The sequence below is a fragment of the Erpetoichthys calabaricus genome, chromosome 16 (genome assembly GCF_900747795.2).
Source record: "Erpetoichthys calabaricus chromosome 16, fErpCal1.3, whole genome shotgun sequence".
Lineage (NCBI taxonomy): Eukaryota > Metazoa > Chordata > Cladistia > Polypteriformes > Polypteridae > Erpetoichthys > Erpetoichthys calabaricus.
The window spans coordinates 75,984,844-76,003,049 of record NC_041409.2 but is presented as its reverse complement, the minus strand read 5'-3'; the positions used below and the strand labels follow the sequence as shown (position 1 = coordinate 76,003,049).

Here is an 18,206-nt window from a genome sequence, read left to right as displayed (position 1 = left end):
GCACTGGAATCACAATATGTATGTATGATCACGATATGTGGAGATACTGTATGTATAAATAACCTTCTCAAGGTGGATAAATAGACATACACTGCAAGAAAGTGGATGGACAGCAGGTGTTTCAAATATTTACACTGCTACTACTTAAAACAAATCCAGATTTTTATAACATTGAAAGAAAGAGAAAAAAACATTGTAATCTAGAACACAAGCACTTACACCTAAATAATTTGTTACAGATTGTGTCCGCCCCAGAGCCAGTTATGTCTTGAAAGGCCTCATTAGTCATTTTATGTCCAAACACTGGTTTGTGATGACCTTTTTCTCCACTATTCAACTGAAATCAGCCAAGTTGTGACATAATATTGACCATTCATTTCTTTCAATAATTTACTGGTTTCTTTAAAGCAATGAAAGACATACTTATTGCATTTTGCTTGCTATTTATTTTCCCAAAAAAGGTCTACTTTCAGTCTGGGGAGAAAAGTACCAAGTATAAAATCAACAATAACCTCACTCTTTCACAAAACATTAACCACTAATTCAGATGTACACAATGAAGTGAGAAACTGAAATGTCATATTTGGTAACTCCAAAAATTTCCATAGTACTTGAATATAGCATAAGACAAATTCTTATTAAGAAACAAGAAACTAGTTTTTCTGGAACAGTGAGAAAAGGTAACATGCTTTACCTTATAAAGGTCTGCTGTCAGCTTTGGACACAAGTTAGTAAACCGAACTTTGAATCTGATTTGAATTAGTTATCACCAATAAAAACATAACACAAAAACAATATGGGGTGACTGTAAATAAACATATTTAAACCTAAATGTGTTGTTTTAACGTAGATGTCACAATAATGTCTCAGTTTATAAACACCATATACACAAAACCTAGATAAAGTTTGTATTTACTTTTTTGAATAGAATACATTCTAGTCGTTTCCTCCGGGCGCTCCGGTTTCCTCCCACAATCCAAAGACATGCAGGTTAGGTGGATTGGCGATTCTAAATTGGCCCTAGTGTGTGCTTGGTGTGTGGGTGTGTTTGTGTGTGTCCTGCGGTGGGTTGGCACCCTGCCCGGGATTGGTTCCCTGCCTTGTGCCCTGTGTTGGCTGGGATTGGCTCCAGCAGACCCCCATGACCCTGTTTGGATTCAGCGGGTTGGAAAATGGATGGATGGATGGATGGATACATTCTAGTCCATACATACATTTATTACTATGATTGGGAGAAAAAAAATCGTGATAGAAATCAGGAACATGTACTATATATACACACAAACACACATATATATATATATATATAAATATACACAAATGTAAAAGAAAAAACACAAAAATAATAAATACAGTCAATTATCAACTACATGCTGCTGTGATCTTCAATGTACAAACATTTAAATACACACAAAAATAATTGAGCAAATTAACAACTGACTAGGGTAAGGGGTTATTGAAACCCAAAAAAAATCAGTGTTAATGTAAAACCATAATATTTTCTTAAAACTGGATATAGTTACATTTCACATATGCAACTGTATTTGTAAAACATAATATACTATAAATTGCCAGTTGCAAAAGATGGGCATATACAAATCTACCTTGGCTTTTTTGAAGGAGTAACAGGATCAAATCAAAACGAAAAACTGCAATCATTTTTTAATCCTGCTGTGTACTAGCCTACAAACTGTCTAGGGTCTGTAACAATGAGGGGGATGATTTTATTGACAGGACACAACAAGCATGCATGAACTGGGATGGGTTCTGTCAGCTTAAGATGTTTTTCTTTTTATTTTTGGTACAATACCTCAAAGCGAAAATGCCAGAGGGAAAGGAAACACACAAGTCTGAAACAAGTCTGTGGAGCACAATAAAATGTACTCATACAGGTGTGGTGCTTTGTTGTAAAATGCCTAAGAAACAATTTGGTATTCAAAAACGTTAATTGCACACTGCTCATTACTTTTTAACACAGTTGATCTGCCCTCAGATAATGGAGAACTGATTGTAAATCTCTCACATTAAATACACTAGCTTTACCACAACGAGATTGGTCTTCTTCAAAGTACAAACACAAAAAGGTTCTGCATATGTGCATCTCCCATAGGCATTAAAGTCTTTTCAGGTTTTTGGGAAATTGAGATAGCTTTCTCCAAACTGAAACAAACAGAATTTAAACCCTGGGATATCCAACTGAACAAACTAAGATAAATAACTGAAGAAAAATAAGCACCTCTAGGCCTTGGCCACCCTATAATTTCTCACACCATATGACAGTCAATAATTATAAAACTCACAATATTGACAAGTGATTAAGCTGTATTTTTTTCTTTCCCATTATTGTCACACAATTATTATTGATTCTATTCTTTCATTTTCTAATATAATACTGGAAGCCAGATATCAAACAGGTGCAAATTAACTAACAGTTAATATGCTATCATTTGTGTGTGACATGTATATTAGGGATGAATGTGAATTACCAATATGTTGACTGACAGAATTCACTTTGAAATTTAAAATGGTCTACACTTAATGTCTTTTAAAGCATGTTATATTTTTGCTCCTCGCCCACTTTAAGACACATTTACGGGAATGACATCCATGTGGGTTCGTCCTATAAAGCACTGTATGTTCTTATGAAATACTGTAGTACCCAAAAAAATCTAGGTTGTTTTTTCAAATAAAGTATACCATCATAAAAAAATTCTAACAGAGGACAATGGCAACAGTGAATCAAATTAAATGGTATCTGATTAAAACCTTGCTTGCAAAGAAAGTCTGCAGCAACAATACCCATCCCAAATGACGATCAGTTACCTTTGAATAAATGCACATCTTCTGTGCATTAACAACAAAAGTGCACAGATACAAACAGCCAAATCATGTAACAAAGGAATCAAAATGTCACTGACATTTTAACTCAAGATGCTGTTACCTCTTCAAAAAGACAACCTAAAACATCTTTTATTGACTGTATTCACAAACTGAGTAATTGTTTTTCTCTCCTTTGGCTACACCAATCAGGCATAGCATCACATGAACCACAGTTCATTCAATCACTGATTCCCTTCTTATTTTATGTGGTTAATCCCATCTTTTCTCATACAGAATCAAAAGATACAGAAACTGAGGAAAAACTGATTTTAGCACAGATATAACAAAACACATATAATAGTCTAAAAATAAAAGGTTAAGAATAGCAAAAATGACATTATGCAGGCAGAATGACAAAATCAAAATGTATTAAATATCTCTAAAATTAAGAGGTGCTAGGAGACTTCTAAGCTTTGCATAATTTAAAAATGGCACGGCCTATCCTGCTTCTAGAGAGCACAGTGGCTAAAGGATTTTCATTTAATCACTTTCTTAATGTTTACTGAAGTAATATATAAGTACTAAGTAATATTAAGTGATATCTGTTTTTTATCTTTTTTGAATTATATTTTGGATAACCTCAAAAGGAGACAGTTTGTGGTTAGCCTTGGAAGGTATGAAATGAGGCTAGCCAAATCTGCTACTTCTAGCATGCAGCTGAATTCCCATGATCCTTAAATAACCCAATATATGAATAAGTCAACTAAGGCTGTCTGCACTTTGAGTGTTTACTGTTTATTTTTTTTTTTAGTTTGTAGCTTTATTTCAGAATTGAAAAAGTAGCAGAGGTTGTTTAAAAGAGTGTAGACCAGTTTTTTCTTAACTTTTTTTTCCTCGCAACCCAATCTTGCCCTTATTATTCTCTTTGAGGCCCATTCCATGATAATCACCAAATTTTACCCTTGGAGAATCACTACCATGTGTCAAATCGGGAAAAGGGGGTTTGGGGGTTGGGTGTCAGCAAACCACTGCCAATTGACATTGGTGGGGTTGGATACCCCTTGAAAAATCCCTGCCAACCAACACAGTGGAGCAACGTTGACTGCTTAAACAACCTGTGGCAACCCACCGCAATGCACTTCACAAACCACACGCAACCTACTCCCATTAAATACAACAGTGACTTACAACCCAACACCATCAACCTGAGACCAAAATCCAAATTACATCATCAAATCAACAGTTACATACTAATTTTTTTTTTAGAAAATGACAGATGATACACTTAGAACAGAGGATGAACATTGATGCAGGGCTGATTTTCAGAGGAAGATTAAATGAATTGTGCGTTTTATTTAAAAATACCCACATATTTTAATTAGCAGGAAATGAAAGGGTGTTATTATTACCAAATTCAACTCTTTTGGTGCGATTTCAGAAATAAAATACATGATTTGAGCATGCTTTGTGAGTGTGATGATATGACCATTCAGCTGTTAAACTCTTTCAGATCAAGGTCACAGAGAACCATTGCTTATCCAAGTCCAAGACAGCAGTCAACCCTGGATGGTGTGTCATTTCCTTACAGGGCACACATTTACATGCACCCACATACATTGACTTATACAGGATCAGTTTAGAGCCAGCAATTAACCTAACTTGAATCTCCTTGGGAATTGAAAGAAGAACCAGAGCACCTGCATGAAAAAATAAGCAAATGGAAGGAAAATGAGCAAACTCCATAGAGGCAGCATTAGCTACCGTTTTAGCAAAACAAAAAACGAGACAAGTCTCAAACTATGTGGCTAGTCTACCATAGTGATAAAATAAGCTGCTCTATATGTATTTTAATATAAAGATAAAATTTATGAATCAGTGTCTTAAGCATTCCACTTTGTCTAAAACTTGATATAGGTCTGCTCATACTGATGCTTCGAAGCACAAGATTTGTCTACTCATACAATATTGGGCTGCCACAAATGATTATTTACTATATGATTAATCTATCAACTATTTTTTTTTAATAATCGAATGAATCATTTTGTCCAAATAAAAGAATATTTGAAAATATACTGAATTATTTGATATATGGAATCTGAAAAACATCAAGAAATGAAAAAAAAATCTAAAATAATTCCAACAAGAAGTCAAACAAGGTAATATTATTATAAATGAAATATTTAAGCTAAAAAGGCCTAAGAGTTAAAAATATTTTTTGATTAATAATGAACTTATTAACATAACTTGATGCTAGCAGTCAAACCTGAAACAAGATCAAATAATTCATTTTTTGGGTGCTTTTAGACATTAGTGTTACAATGAATCCATTCTGACCCATTTTTACAAGTATTTTTAAAAAATCCATCTTAAATGGAGACAGATGTTATTTATAGACATCCTGAATAAAGCTAATGGGCACATTTGGCATAAAGTGGCTTAATAATGTTTATAAAGTATAAATGATACCAACTGAAATCATATTGCAGGAGATGGGCAACTCGTATCTTTTGAAGATAAGACTGTGGTAGAAACCAGCATTTTATAATATTGCAACCACAGAACATTATATAATTATAAGTCAGTAATACTTAACTGTTGCACTGACGACTTTGTACAGCTTTGTGCTTTGTTGTGAAGGGAAAATGACTGCACAATGAGCATTTTCCTTTTTGTTTCTGTTACAGTACTTATTTATGCCATAATCACATTTAAATATTAGTTATAAAAAAAGTGATGAGCATGGCTGAAAACACATAAATAAATCCATTAGTTCATTTTAAGATTTTGATTTTAAGCACTATGAGCATAGGATAGGTGCAATATAAATAAAATTTAATAATATATATTCATCTGTAATGTTTCACTTTTTCAAAAGCAACCTATTAGATGTAGATGCCTGCAGAGGGCACTCCTGCCACCCAAACCTGACACAGACAGACGCAGGGGCACAAGTACAAGCACGCGTTATTTTTCCCCCTTTTCCTTTCCCCATTCCCCACAAGCACAACACTGTCACCAAGCAAAGCACAATACAACTCTGTTTTCTTCTTCGTTTCTCTCTTTCCTCCTCCTTTCCTCTGGACAAGCTTTGTCTACTCCCACCCAACTCTAGCTCCTGGAGTAGTGGCTGCTGGCTCTTCTTTATAAGGCACCCAGAAGTGCTCCGGGTGCTTGTTAACCCACTTCCGGGTGCTGCCCATAAGGGCTAAGCAGGAGCTGCAGCACCGTCTGGTGGCACACACAGATCCCAACAGGACTCTCAAACTTCAGCTCCCATGGAGCCCTGCGGGAGTCCATGGCACTGCTGCAACCCACAGGGGCTGCCACCTAGCGCTCCAGAGGAGGTAAGGCTCTGGATACGCTCGTCCCAGCCAGGCAAGGGCCCCAGCCATACGTCACAATGTCTTAATCAGTAGATTATCATAGAAGTATATATTAATAATCCATCAAAAATTCTGTGCAACACACAAATTAATTCACTTGGAACATCTTCTGACATAGAAGGCGAAGAGAAGACTTTTACATCACGCAACACTTCACAGGCAGCATTCAGGATAACTCAAATGTTGGTCTTCTGGGAAACTCCTTTGTTAGCGACACAAAGGCGGTGAAATGGTTATCAGGCTGTCCACATAGAATAACAGTAAGTGAGGATGTGGAAAATGTCAGAACCACTTTAGATAAGACGTGCTTAATTTCATACATATTCATACATTTTTTAACATTAAAACCAGGACTTTGCTGAGCTATACAGTCTGCACATTTGCAATCTAAACTGCAGTATAAACTGTGTTTTTTCTAAAATGCTAACTGTCCAGCAGCAGCAGCTCCCCAAAAGTGGACAGTGGTGTGTTAATATGCGGCAAGCTATTTCAGTTTGCAACTGTGCCAAATGCACTGGATTACAAAATACAGCTTGACTGATGATGGAATGTGATTTATTTCCAGATTAATTAAAATGTTTAAAAATGACTTTATAAAGCTGACCTATGTTAATATAGAATGTTATTGCTGATAAGTTTTGACAGCCTTTGATAAGTAGTTTTCTTTCAGATCCATGATATGACAGTTAAAGTTGCACTGAAAAAAATATCTGGCAAAAAGTGAGAATGCAACTCTGCCCAAAATATAAGTAATAAGTGCAAATAAGAGACTAGACTATTGTATCGAGATAGCCTGTGTGTTGAAACATTATTTTACTTAAGCACACTCACGAGTAATAATAGTGTCAGCTGACAGTTGCATTATGCAGAAAATGTATCTGTTCTGTCCAAAAAACACCACAGCTTTAACTTTTGACTTAATGTTAGTCACTAGTAAAGCTGGGTGATATGGACAAAAATATTATCACAATATTTTTTTATGTATTGATCGATTTCAATAATTATCACTAAATAGTTTCATATTCCTGTTTCCATTATTAAAGAGTATCTATCCTAATTTATTATGAATAAACAAGTTAAAATAAAATATTAATAGGCAGATAAGATTTACTTTTGAGAAATGGCACATAAACCATATACATGTAACATTTCATTAAAAATTCTGGAATGTTATTGATTTTCAAGTTTTCAGAATACTGGCACTTACAGTAGCTCAAACTAACAAAATGTATCAATGTAGGAAAACAGTGTGGAAAACTGTTTAACAGTGCAAATAGGTTAAATTGCAAACATAACACAATTCAAACCAAATCTGCATTAATAGCTGCAATAAATATTTAACTCTAATTTTTATCACTTAAAAACCTCAGGTAGAACAGTATCTACAATAATTTCGGATTTTTTCTTGTTTTACTTCTATAAAAGCAGCACACATTTTCTCTTGTACACTACCGGTTTTTGCTAAAAAGATTAGTCTATTCACGGTCTAAGGCTTCATGTGTCATTTGTTAACAATTACCCTAGTAGTAGAAGCAACTCAATTGTAATATTTTGTAATGTTAGTATATCAAAGCATATTCACAACAGTGAATTAATTAACTAAACTAATAACTTTCACTTACCAATTGCTGGGTGCAATCTTATGTCTGAAACACAGAATGCGAGTCAGATTTTTCAGCAATGCAGCCTTGAGCCATGGCAATGTCTGCTCCACTGTCCACAGTAATACACACCTGGTGATCCCCCAGGATGACAGGGCATTCTTGAGCACCACTGTAATAGTTTCTGCTGTGTGATCAGCGGTAAAATATGTACTTTGAAGACATTTGCTCTGTAAATTCTATTCCGTGCCAATGCAGTGAATAGTAAGTTTTATGTACGGCTCCGATGTCCAACTCGATGAGAAATTTGTCATAGTGGAAAAGTATCTCACATCTTTTAAAGTGGCCTCTAACTTCGCCTGACATTCATCATAAAGCTGCAGAAGCACCATCTGAGAAAAATGTTTTTGGCCAGGAAGTTTAAACCTCGGGTCAATTACTTTCAAAAGTTTCCTGAAGGCTTCTTTTTCAATAACGCCCACTGGCATTAAGTTCTTCATCTTGAAGTAAGGGACTATGCGTCTATGATGTCTTGGTGCCTTTTTGATTTTTTGAAGTGGGATCATTGTGATAAATGACGACACAATTGACTGCTATTTAGGAACAGCATCACTGCTTGAAAGCTAACTAGCCACATCACTCAATGGTTCTTTTTGACAATCGGCATATTTGACTGGATGTTATTTTTTAAGGTGATGGAATAGGTTTGTTGTATTAATTTTTATTGGGACCTGTTGGAAGCATATCTTTCATACTGACATTATTTGTGTTTGGTCTGATTTGAGGTGACCGAACCATTTCCAAACTTTTGATGACGTGTGCCGATTCTTTGGTATTATGTTTACAGAGTAGCTTCCTCGTGGGTGATGGGCAAATTTGTAAAGAGCATCATGATGAGCTGTTCTGCTGGCGTTTCGCCAAGCCAACATGCTGCATAACAGACCGCAGGCATTGTCTGTCACAACACATTGTCTTTTAAAACTTAATATGGGGAAAAGCAAGTTTTATTGATTTTTATAACATATATCATCATTATCATCAAGATTTTTTCCCCCAATCAAAAATCAAAATTATTTTATCGCTTAGCATTAGTCACTAGCACAAATTTCTCAAGCTAACCAGTTTAACAACACTAAAATAACTGGTGTTGATAAGTGTCACTGGGTTAACTTAAATTACGGTTGTCTTGTCTGTTACTATACATCAGCATCCTTTTCAGGTGTTCATGCATTAAACTAGTGCTCCAGTGGAACACCACAAAATATTCAAATAGCCATTTATCTAGATTTTCGGGTGAAGTATTCCCACACAGAGCAGATTTTTTCCTGACACTGGCAGAACCACCTTCTACTGAAAGTGGTGCAGCTTCCACCATGATTTGCCTACTCAAAAACAGTTCAGAGTCGTAGCATGTTGGCATGCAATGTAGGGGCAGAGACAACTAGTCAATTAAGAAAATACAATTCAACTAAAATCCTGGCTGCCCTAATGCAATATCTAATACATTAATGTGTTTCTGCAATTCTGTATTGAGAGTATCACACCCTATATTTGTGATCCTTACTAGGTTTTCAATGCCAATTGAATGTCCATCAATGTGACAACTAAAACTCGATAAAAGTATTAAATGATGTGAACAACTTTTTAGCAAAGAAAGAGGAACACATACAAATATGTATTTAAATTATAAATAAAAATCATTCCAAAAAAAGCATATATGCAACTTTTAAACTGAACCCATATGTATTAAAGGCAAAGCCACAAAAAACGTATAAATATTTTTACTTGAATAATAATCAAAATAGTGTTGCCTACAAACATGGCATGGATGTATGTATACAAATAATTAAAAAAAAAAGAATCAACCACATTCAGTGACAGGGTCTTCAGAAAACTAAGAATACAGATAATTTTCTGCAACATTCAAAGTTTAAAATCTTGCCATACCAATTGCTCTTTGGTATTAGTTTTGAAAGTAAAGATTCATTAGAATATCATTTTTAAAAATGTATTGCATATACTATTAAATGCAACTGCATTTTATTATGTTATTTTTGAATATAAATATTTAATGCACAAAAATGGAATGTCTCCCTAAAACTTTTAAAACACAGTAACTAAGTCCTCGAATGCCCCTGAAAGTTACGCAATGCATTCAATTTCCAACCTGCAATAAGTAGGAGGTAAGAACATTGTTGTTTGCTTTGCATTACAAGTTAAATTTTTGACAGCAGTTGAGAAGTGAGGAAATTCATATGCTTTGGGGGCTAGGTGGGGGTCATGTTATTGCCTAAATGTAGTGCCTCGAAACAACTCCAAATGAGGTATAGATGAAAGGCATGTCATATTTATGAACTGCAGCTTCTACAATCTCGCCACTACTCAGTCATTAGAGCTGTCATTTTAAATCATTTGCAGTGCGTGACTAATTACAAAAGTTGCTTCGGAGTTTTCACACTTGATTCCAAGGAGAACATTTCACAATGTGAGTAGCAAAATGTTTGATTCATTTTGGCACCCAATTATTATAAAAAAAACTACAATAAAAACAGGAGCACCATGCAAAAGCAAACAAACAAGTACTATATAGACTGCAGTGTGCCCCTTCCAAACAATTCAAAGCGATTTAATAAATAATTTAACTCCCTTCAAGACTGCATGCTGCAAATACTTCAGTGTCACTGCCTACATATTACTGAACACATGATCAAGATGACTGGGTGGCCTGTCCACTAATTTCAGTGGTAGGGGAAACACTGCATTTTACAAAAAATCTCGATCACGTTAATAAATCATAAGAATCTATTGTATGCGTCCCAAAAGGCAGAACCTGAAAGACCATGTGCATGATGGGTTTAATAAAAAAAAAGAAACAATGGAGTTTAAAATGAACACATACTGAATGCTGTAGAAATGCTTCTAAAGCAACTGCACTGCCAATGCTGCCAGTTATCAATTTCATTAAATGAAAATGAAAGTAAGCAGTAAACCACAATCTAAACTTTGGATTTAGAAGAATATTTTAAAAACCACGGAAAAAGTCAACTTGTTTTAAACACAAAGTCTGTGCAACTGATTTGACTGCACTGTTGTAAACACAGTATTCTGTGTGTGTGTGTGTGTGTGTTTTTGGCCATTAGAGCATGTGATTAAATGTCAGATGATCTACACCTCGGTGTGAAGATGACTGGACTGTTCAAAACATGATCAAATATAAAGATGGCCAATTACTGCACATTTGAGTACCTGGGGCAAGCTGTCAAGAAATTATCTTGCTACATGAAAAGTCTGCAAAAAGCATAATTTGTGAGGTCCTCACATCTACCAGGCTGTAAGAGGGATGTGAGGATCTAGACCAGCCACCCCATAGCCTGGACCTTGCACAAAGTGACTGCAACCTTTTACTCTTTTGAAAAAAGCACCTGAGTGGTAAGAAATTGAACTCTTGGATAAGCCTGAAATTATATGGTAAAGAAGTAGAATGTGTGTTTTGTTTTTGATATGTATAAGTCTCAGAATAAATGTCTTGCCTTACTTCTTAAAGTACTCTCTTATATGAAAACTTCAATGCCATATGTTTCTGCTTGCATGTCAAGTGATCCCCTGCCATATTGCTAAGTATGTTTACTCCAACCCAGACAGACACTTTCAAACTGGCATAACCCATGCCAGAGAACCAGTGAAAAAAGGCTTTGAACTTCTAAAAGCTGCTTAGTTGGCACATATTAAACAGAATGATTAAGTTACACCTTTAATAATGTTCATGTCCTTAACAGTGCTAAGATGAAGGGAATCTGTAGAAACAATGTAAATAAGCAAAAACCTCAGGCTTCAGTTGCATTGGACTGACATGAAAACTGGCTAGACTCTAAACTAAAAGTTCAAGCTCAATAGAACAAGATGTCTAGTTAAAAAGGCTACAGTGAAAAAACCACAGGATAATGACTTTAACTTCTCAATTTAATGAGTAAAAAATTCAAATGTACTGAATATGTATGTTCTTACTCATCCCCTGGAAATCAAAGAAATGGAATGACACAAAGTAATGCACAAAGAAATGCAGACTTTGATTAAATGAAAAGAAAATGCCCAGATACCATCTGCTGTATGTCAACAACCCATACAGAGTGTTGATGAAATGAAGTGGCCATGCTACTCAGCTCTAGCTATATGACACAGCGTTCAAAATAACCAGTCAAATATACTTAACACAAATGGCACAATGACAGGAACTGCATGAAATATTTGTAACATTAAACCAGTAAGTGGACAACTATCATCCTAAGTATGGGCTTGGTGTTCAAAAGGCACTTCTATTCTTTTTCTTTCTGAAAGATCTAGCCAAGAACGATCTATAAAACTTTATATTATACAGGATCTCCAAGAATGAGCTTGTGGACAAAAAGCACAAGTAAAATAGAATATCAATCTATCCTTTTCTCAGCACTGGGTTAAATGGAGATGAAGTCTATCCCAACAGCAACTGGCACAAGGCAGAGCCCAACTCTTAGATGAGATACCAGTCCACTGATAGGCAAATACAGCTACACCTCTAAAGTTTCAACCAACACACATCACTCCACAAACCAATTTATTTACCATTATTCACCCTGATAAAAGGGGCAGCACAATGGCACAGGAAACTGGGTTCAGTTTCCAGCCATGCAGAGTTATCCCATTTCCTCATATCCGTGTGTGTTTGGTTTTTTTTTCCTTTAGGTTTCTACCAACTTTCCAAACCCTGTATCTGTTAACTAGTGACTTAAAACTGGGAGATTCTGTAAATACATGTGGATGCCTACACTGTGATGAATGCCCAGACATCAGAAAAAAAGACAGATTGATAAAATATCAAAAGTATATCCTGCCAAGATTACTTAATGCTTAATTTTGGACATAAACACAAGTTTGCTGGAGTTTCAAACACATTTTCTTTACCTGATCAATCTCCCTTTACACGTTGGATTTTGAGAAACCACAGCATACTAAAGCTAAAAGCTAATTTTACTAGGCCATTTACACAGTGGTCATCTGTCTGACTGAATACCACAAAGCAAGAGGGAAGTCTGTGATGAAGTCACCAGAAAGCATTAGAAAAACTGTCTGCATCCTGCAGGACCAGATGTGACTAATAGTTAACCATTCAGCTGCTAATCTTATTACTGACGTCAATAAAATGCTCCAGGAAGTGAATCCACTTAGAACATTAATGTGTAACTGTAGTGCAGGGTCAGATTCAGAGACAGATTTATAGTGCATCAAATCTAAAAGGACATCATGTGTTTAAAAAGATAAAGGCTCAATGATGAACCCCTGAAGCAATCAAGTGTATATTTTAAAATAACAGAAAGGAATTTAAGCAATCATTCCACAATTTAAAGGGAAAGTTGAATAATGAAGACACAAAGATAGTTATTTTCCTTTAAAAAATTACTTATTCAGTAGCCTTACAAAGCAAAGTTAGTTGCCTCTACAGGCATGTAAAACTGTGTATACTTTTAGACTGGAAAACTGTTTGCAGATGTTCAGTTAAACTATCTTTTCTCTAGGAGAGGATCTAGTATCCCATAAATCGTAAGGGATTGCCAGTGACTAGCAGAAAACACTACAATTTGAAATAGAGATTACCAACCAATAAATTCAAATATGATTCACGTTTCAAGATAATACTGGCAAAATATTTTGCCAAATACTATACAGCTCATTCCTAGTTCAGTCATGTACACTCATTTCTATCAAAATCATTTTCATTCATTGAGACAATAAACTTCCCAACAGAACTCTTTCAGGGTATCCATATCAAACAACTAGCATATCAGCTTAATGTTCATTTCCAGGCCCTTGCACTGCCTTCAAGACAGTTTACTCCTAAGACTCTGGCCAGTCATTAAAATGCTCCATTTTACCCAATTTTAGCTGTGCTTGTTCCTTATGTCCCATTCAGGGAGCATTCCTGTCTCACTCTCACAGGTGCTAAAAAGTAGGCCCCCACTCCTTTTGACTTGGACAAGTGCAAATGAAAATAGATTATAGGATTTCACTCCTCTGAGATTGATAGGCTTGTCTGAAAAGTTACAAAAAGAGTAAGAAAATCTTAACCTGTATCCAGCCAAAACATACCAGGGATGCCTTTAATCAAGCATGAGCCAAACAAAATAAAGTGCTGTCAATACTTTGAAGGTGATTAGGTTATGAAGCATTTTATACATTTAGTTAGGAACCAATTTTGCAGAAGGATGACTGAAACATAGGGTCACACTGAACAATTTAGAATTTTATTTTCCCAATCTCCTAATAGTTTCAATAAATCAATCCTCCAAGTTAATACCTAGCATTCTGCACTTTCTAGTATCAAAAGTGCATTTTAAATGGAAAAATAAGGAGGCACTGGGTGATTGTTTTTGATTATTCTTAATGCTCCACTCATGGCCTTGCATGAATCAAGTCATATTTCTGTGGTGACCCTTGCTTAGACAGACAAAATTAAAAGTAGTAAAGAGGCAGAAAGATTAAATCTCAAAAAGAAAAAAAAAACAGTTTCTTTCTCTTTTAAAAGAAAATGATGGAGAATAACGTGGAGACAAAACCTGTTCATCATTCTATAAGGCCTTGCAGTTCAAAATGCACACAAAGCATAGTACAAACAAGAATAAATTCATTACTTCAAGCTGCAATTTGAGTGGCTTTCACACCCAAGTGTTTGCATCAACAGCAGTTTATGAAAATCAAAATTTTATAAAATAGTAACTATTGGTTACAGGTTTGGAGGTATAATTTTTCCTCAGTCAAACAACAAACAATCCTGCCACCTCACTCATTTCCATTGTCTCCCAATTTAGTGATGTTCCCTTCCAAAATCCTCACAGTCTAAGATGGAACCTTTACTGCCCTTCAACACTAAATTTGCCACACCTTATTTCTTCTACTCTCAGATGGACAGAACTTCATCTCAATGGGTCCCATCCTATTATCTCTCTCCTATTTGATTTATTTCTACCTTGGTGTGTTATCTCATATGTTCCACCCCAATGATCCCTCTCCTTGACAAGTACAATCCCATACTATTCTACAATCTTGGAAAGCAACCCAACAATCACTCGCATTCAAATTTTCCATTGCATTTTCCATCTCTTCCTCAGTGCTTCTGATTCAACTAACCACCATTCATCAATCCAACTAACCCACTCACATGGGGCAGCTGGAGCCTACTCCAGCAAGGATCAGCTGCAAGGCAGGAACAATCCCCTGAGAGGGAAACAGTCCATAACAAGGCAAACATACACACGTTCACTCGGGCCAATTTAGCAACACCAATTCATTTAATCTGCATGTTATTGGACAGACGAAAGAACCCATGTGGACATGAGGAGAACTTGCAAACTCCAAGAAGGGAACACTCAATGAGAAACATGCAACTGGTCTCCTTACTGTGAGATAACAGTGCTATCACTCTACTAAATTCGATTTCAAGTAATTTTACGCCATTGTTTTTCACTTTCCAGATTCTCATTCGAACAGCTCCTTACAACACCACCAGTTGGCTTAAAATCTCCCCAAGGTGTGCCGACCCATCATTGATTCCTTCTTCACCACACAGTGCCACACAATCTCTTTCTTTGCCCCATTACAGTATTCTCCAGAATCGTAAACCTACATTCCCAGGTCCACTAAAAGTCCACCATATAATTCTCACGTCAAAGAATCTACCCCTAATTGTCTGGAACATCGAGACTGTCGCCCCATCTAAGTTCAGTGCTCCTTCGCGTCACCATTTTCATCACAACAGTTTACTTTTTTGAGTCTCATCCAACTGATTTCCTCCTCACAGATCCCCAGGACATCGTCTATTGCCTTCTGAACTTGCCCCATTTTCACGATCGACTACTCGGAAACGAGCCATGATGGCACAGAGATTACAAATACTCACCCCACTCCAGAAATTCTGACACATATTTCTCTCTCCTTAGGGGGGAACTGCTGCATTCGTTGTACAAACAGATTAAAAGATCCAAGAGAGTCTCGACGCTGAGTGAATTTTCATTCTTCTGATGCCCCTCCATTAATATCTGTTCTAACTTCTTCAGCCTCACCTTTGCCGACATGTTTGTTCCAAGATATTTTTGCGCACAATCCTACTGGGAATAGAAAGCCACAAAAATGACGAAGAGATAGTCCCCAGCAGAAATCGCAGTGTTTGTTTATATTAACGTCTATCTTTGCGGGCAATTTTTTTTATAAACGTTTAATCTGGAAGGCGGTGGCTCGAGAGTACTCAGTCAGGATGGCAGGGGCCGTTATTTCCCTCACAGTACAGCACTCGGCCCCTTGCCCCGGGAGTCGAGGCCCAACTTCTCCCATTTATTTTAGCCCTAAAGAAATCTGCACCATCCACTCGGAGCTGAGTGGAGGGGTGGCAGAGGCTTCGGCCGGCTGGCTGGCTGGCTCGCTCTCTCTTTCTCTCACTACACGCCTTTGCTTTTCCTCTCGAAGCGGCGTATCCTCACGTGGACGGCCTTAATCTTTGCAGCAATTTCCTCATCGTTAATTCGTATAATTTCTCTTTCCTTCTCGGCGGCGTCCACGGCGTTATTATTTTTCTTCTCTCGGCTCTATGAACGAGCGGCTCCTGCCTGGCTTGTGAGTGAGACTGCTCGCAGACATGCGCAGCTCCGACTCCGCCCCTTCGTCTCTCCCAAGCATTCCAGACCGGGAGTCACCCCGCCCATGAAACCGGAAACGGGGTGATACCCCTGCTGATTGACAGGTGCTGGGAAAAACGGGACTCAGTTGTCAAAGTACGCCTGCGCAAAATATGTCTATTCGGTGGAGTCGCCTACGCAAATAGGAGGCATTGTAGAAATAGTGCACGTTTGTGTTCATTTTTATTTTTCCTTTTTATATGATGTACTGTAGCAAGAGTATAAATGTAATTAATGTAATTTTCCGGAGTCTTTCCGAGCACGTGGCTAGACGACACAGTTACATTGTTCTCCTTTTTCCTTGGCTGGTGAGGAAGAATAAGATTCAGGACATCCTGAATGTCACATTCAGCCATGGGACCACATCCCTTTGAACAAACAAAACTCTGCTTGTGAGGCATCCTTCCTGCGGTGACACAGAGAGAGTTCAGGTGGGTAACAAAAGGATATAAAAAAAAACAGGTCATCTTGAACTTAAAGCGAGTGCTTAAATCAGCCCATTTTGTAACTCACTGGCTGACTGCCACATCCCAATCATCTTACCTTCCATCTCAGCCATCAGTATCCATTACACGACTTGGCTAATTCAGCCAGTGACCACTTGTGACAGCTCCAGAGCAATTTGACCCAGTTTATGTCTGACAGTACTGAATTTGGGAGCTGTGGAATCTGTCATCAAAAGCCTGGAAATGTAATGAACTGTCTGTACATTTAAACAGGTCTTTTCATGTATGGTAAAGAACTTTAGAACGCCTTGGTGTAGTCAACAGTTAAGTTTAATCGATTTTAAATTAATAAATTGCATTTACGAGTATAGTGCAATTCTAACCTACTTAATATATTAAATAGACAGTGGGGAACCACTTCAACCATTGCCAATGTGTAACACCTACCTGGATGATGCAATGGCAGCCATTTTTCCACCAGTCTGCCCACCACACATTAGCTAGTAGGTGGTGAAGGGGTGAGAGATACGTGACAGGGGATGATTAGGGGGCCAGAATGACCAGGCTGTGGTGGGCAATTTTGTCAGGACTTTTTTTTTTTATAAAAGTAAATTTTATTTACACAATACAATATATAGGACAGAAAGAAGCTTTTTCTTATTCATTCCTCACACCAATTACATTTTCACTCATAAATGAATTAAAATTCCTATTATAGCATATCCAGTCCAATTACACAGTATAGCAAGAACATTCTTGTTGAAAAACCTTCATATTCCCATATTTTCCTTTCATAACTCAAATCATCTTCTTTCCCAAATATTGGACCAACATCCATTACACATCCATTAAACATTGATTAAAGAACACTTCTCAGTAAATGCCCTATTTCCCATACCCGAGTTTCCACACACCCTTCCATCTCTCCTTAGTAGCTGTGAATCCCCACTTCTCAATATCTCTTATTACTTCTTGCTCATTTTGTACCCACTACACATCTCTGGTGACATACACCCATATCCATTTCTTAATACTAAACCATACTAACCAAAATGGCTTCCCTTGAGCTTCTACCATTCCCTACTTGGCCCTCACCTCTCCATATTAAATCATAAAACAAAACAACTGAATCTTCTACCTTTTGCAGTAATTCTTCCACATCAGCCCACCCTCCTTGTGCTCATCTGCACACCCAAAAAATGTGTCAGCTCACCCATGGGCACATTCTGGCTTTGGACACTTCTTTGTCTGTGACAA

General features: G+C 36.9%; 1 protein-coding gene across 1 annotated transcript in view; it reads right to left on the bottom strand.

Annotated features, from left to right (window-relative positions):
* cdc42bpb (CDC42 binding protein kinase beta (DMPK-like)) overlaps positions 1-16,489 on the bottom strand; it is a 227,351-nt gene extending 210,862 nt beyond the window's left edge. The window contains 1 exon segment of the mRNA XM_051919892.1: positions 15,732-16,489. Within this exon segment, the coding sequence (XP_051775852.1) occupies positions 15,732-15,906 (175 nt within the window). The 5' untranslated portion in view covers positions 15,907-16,489.
* Between the last annotated feature and the right edge of the window lie 1,717 nt (positions 16,490-18,206).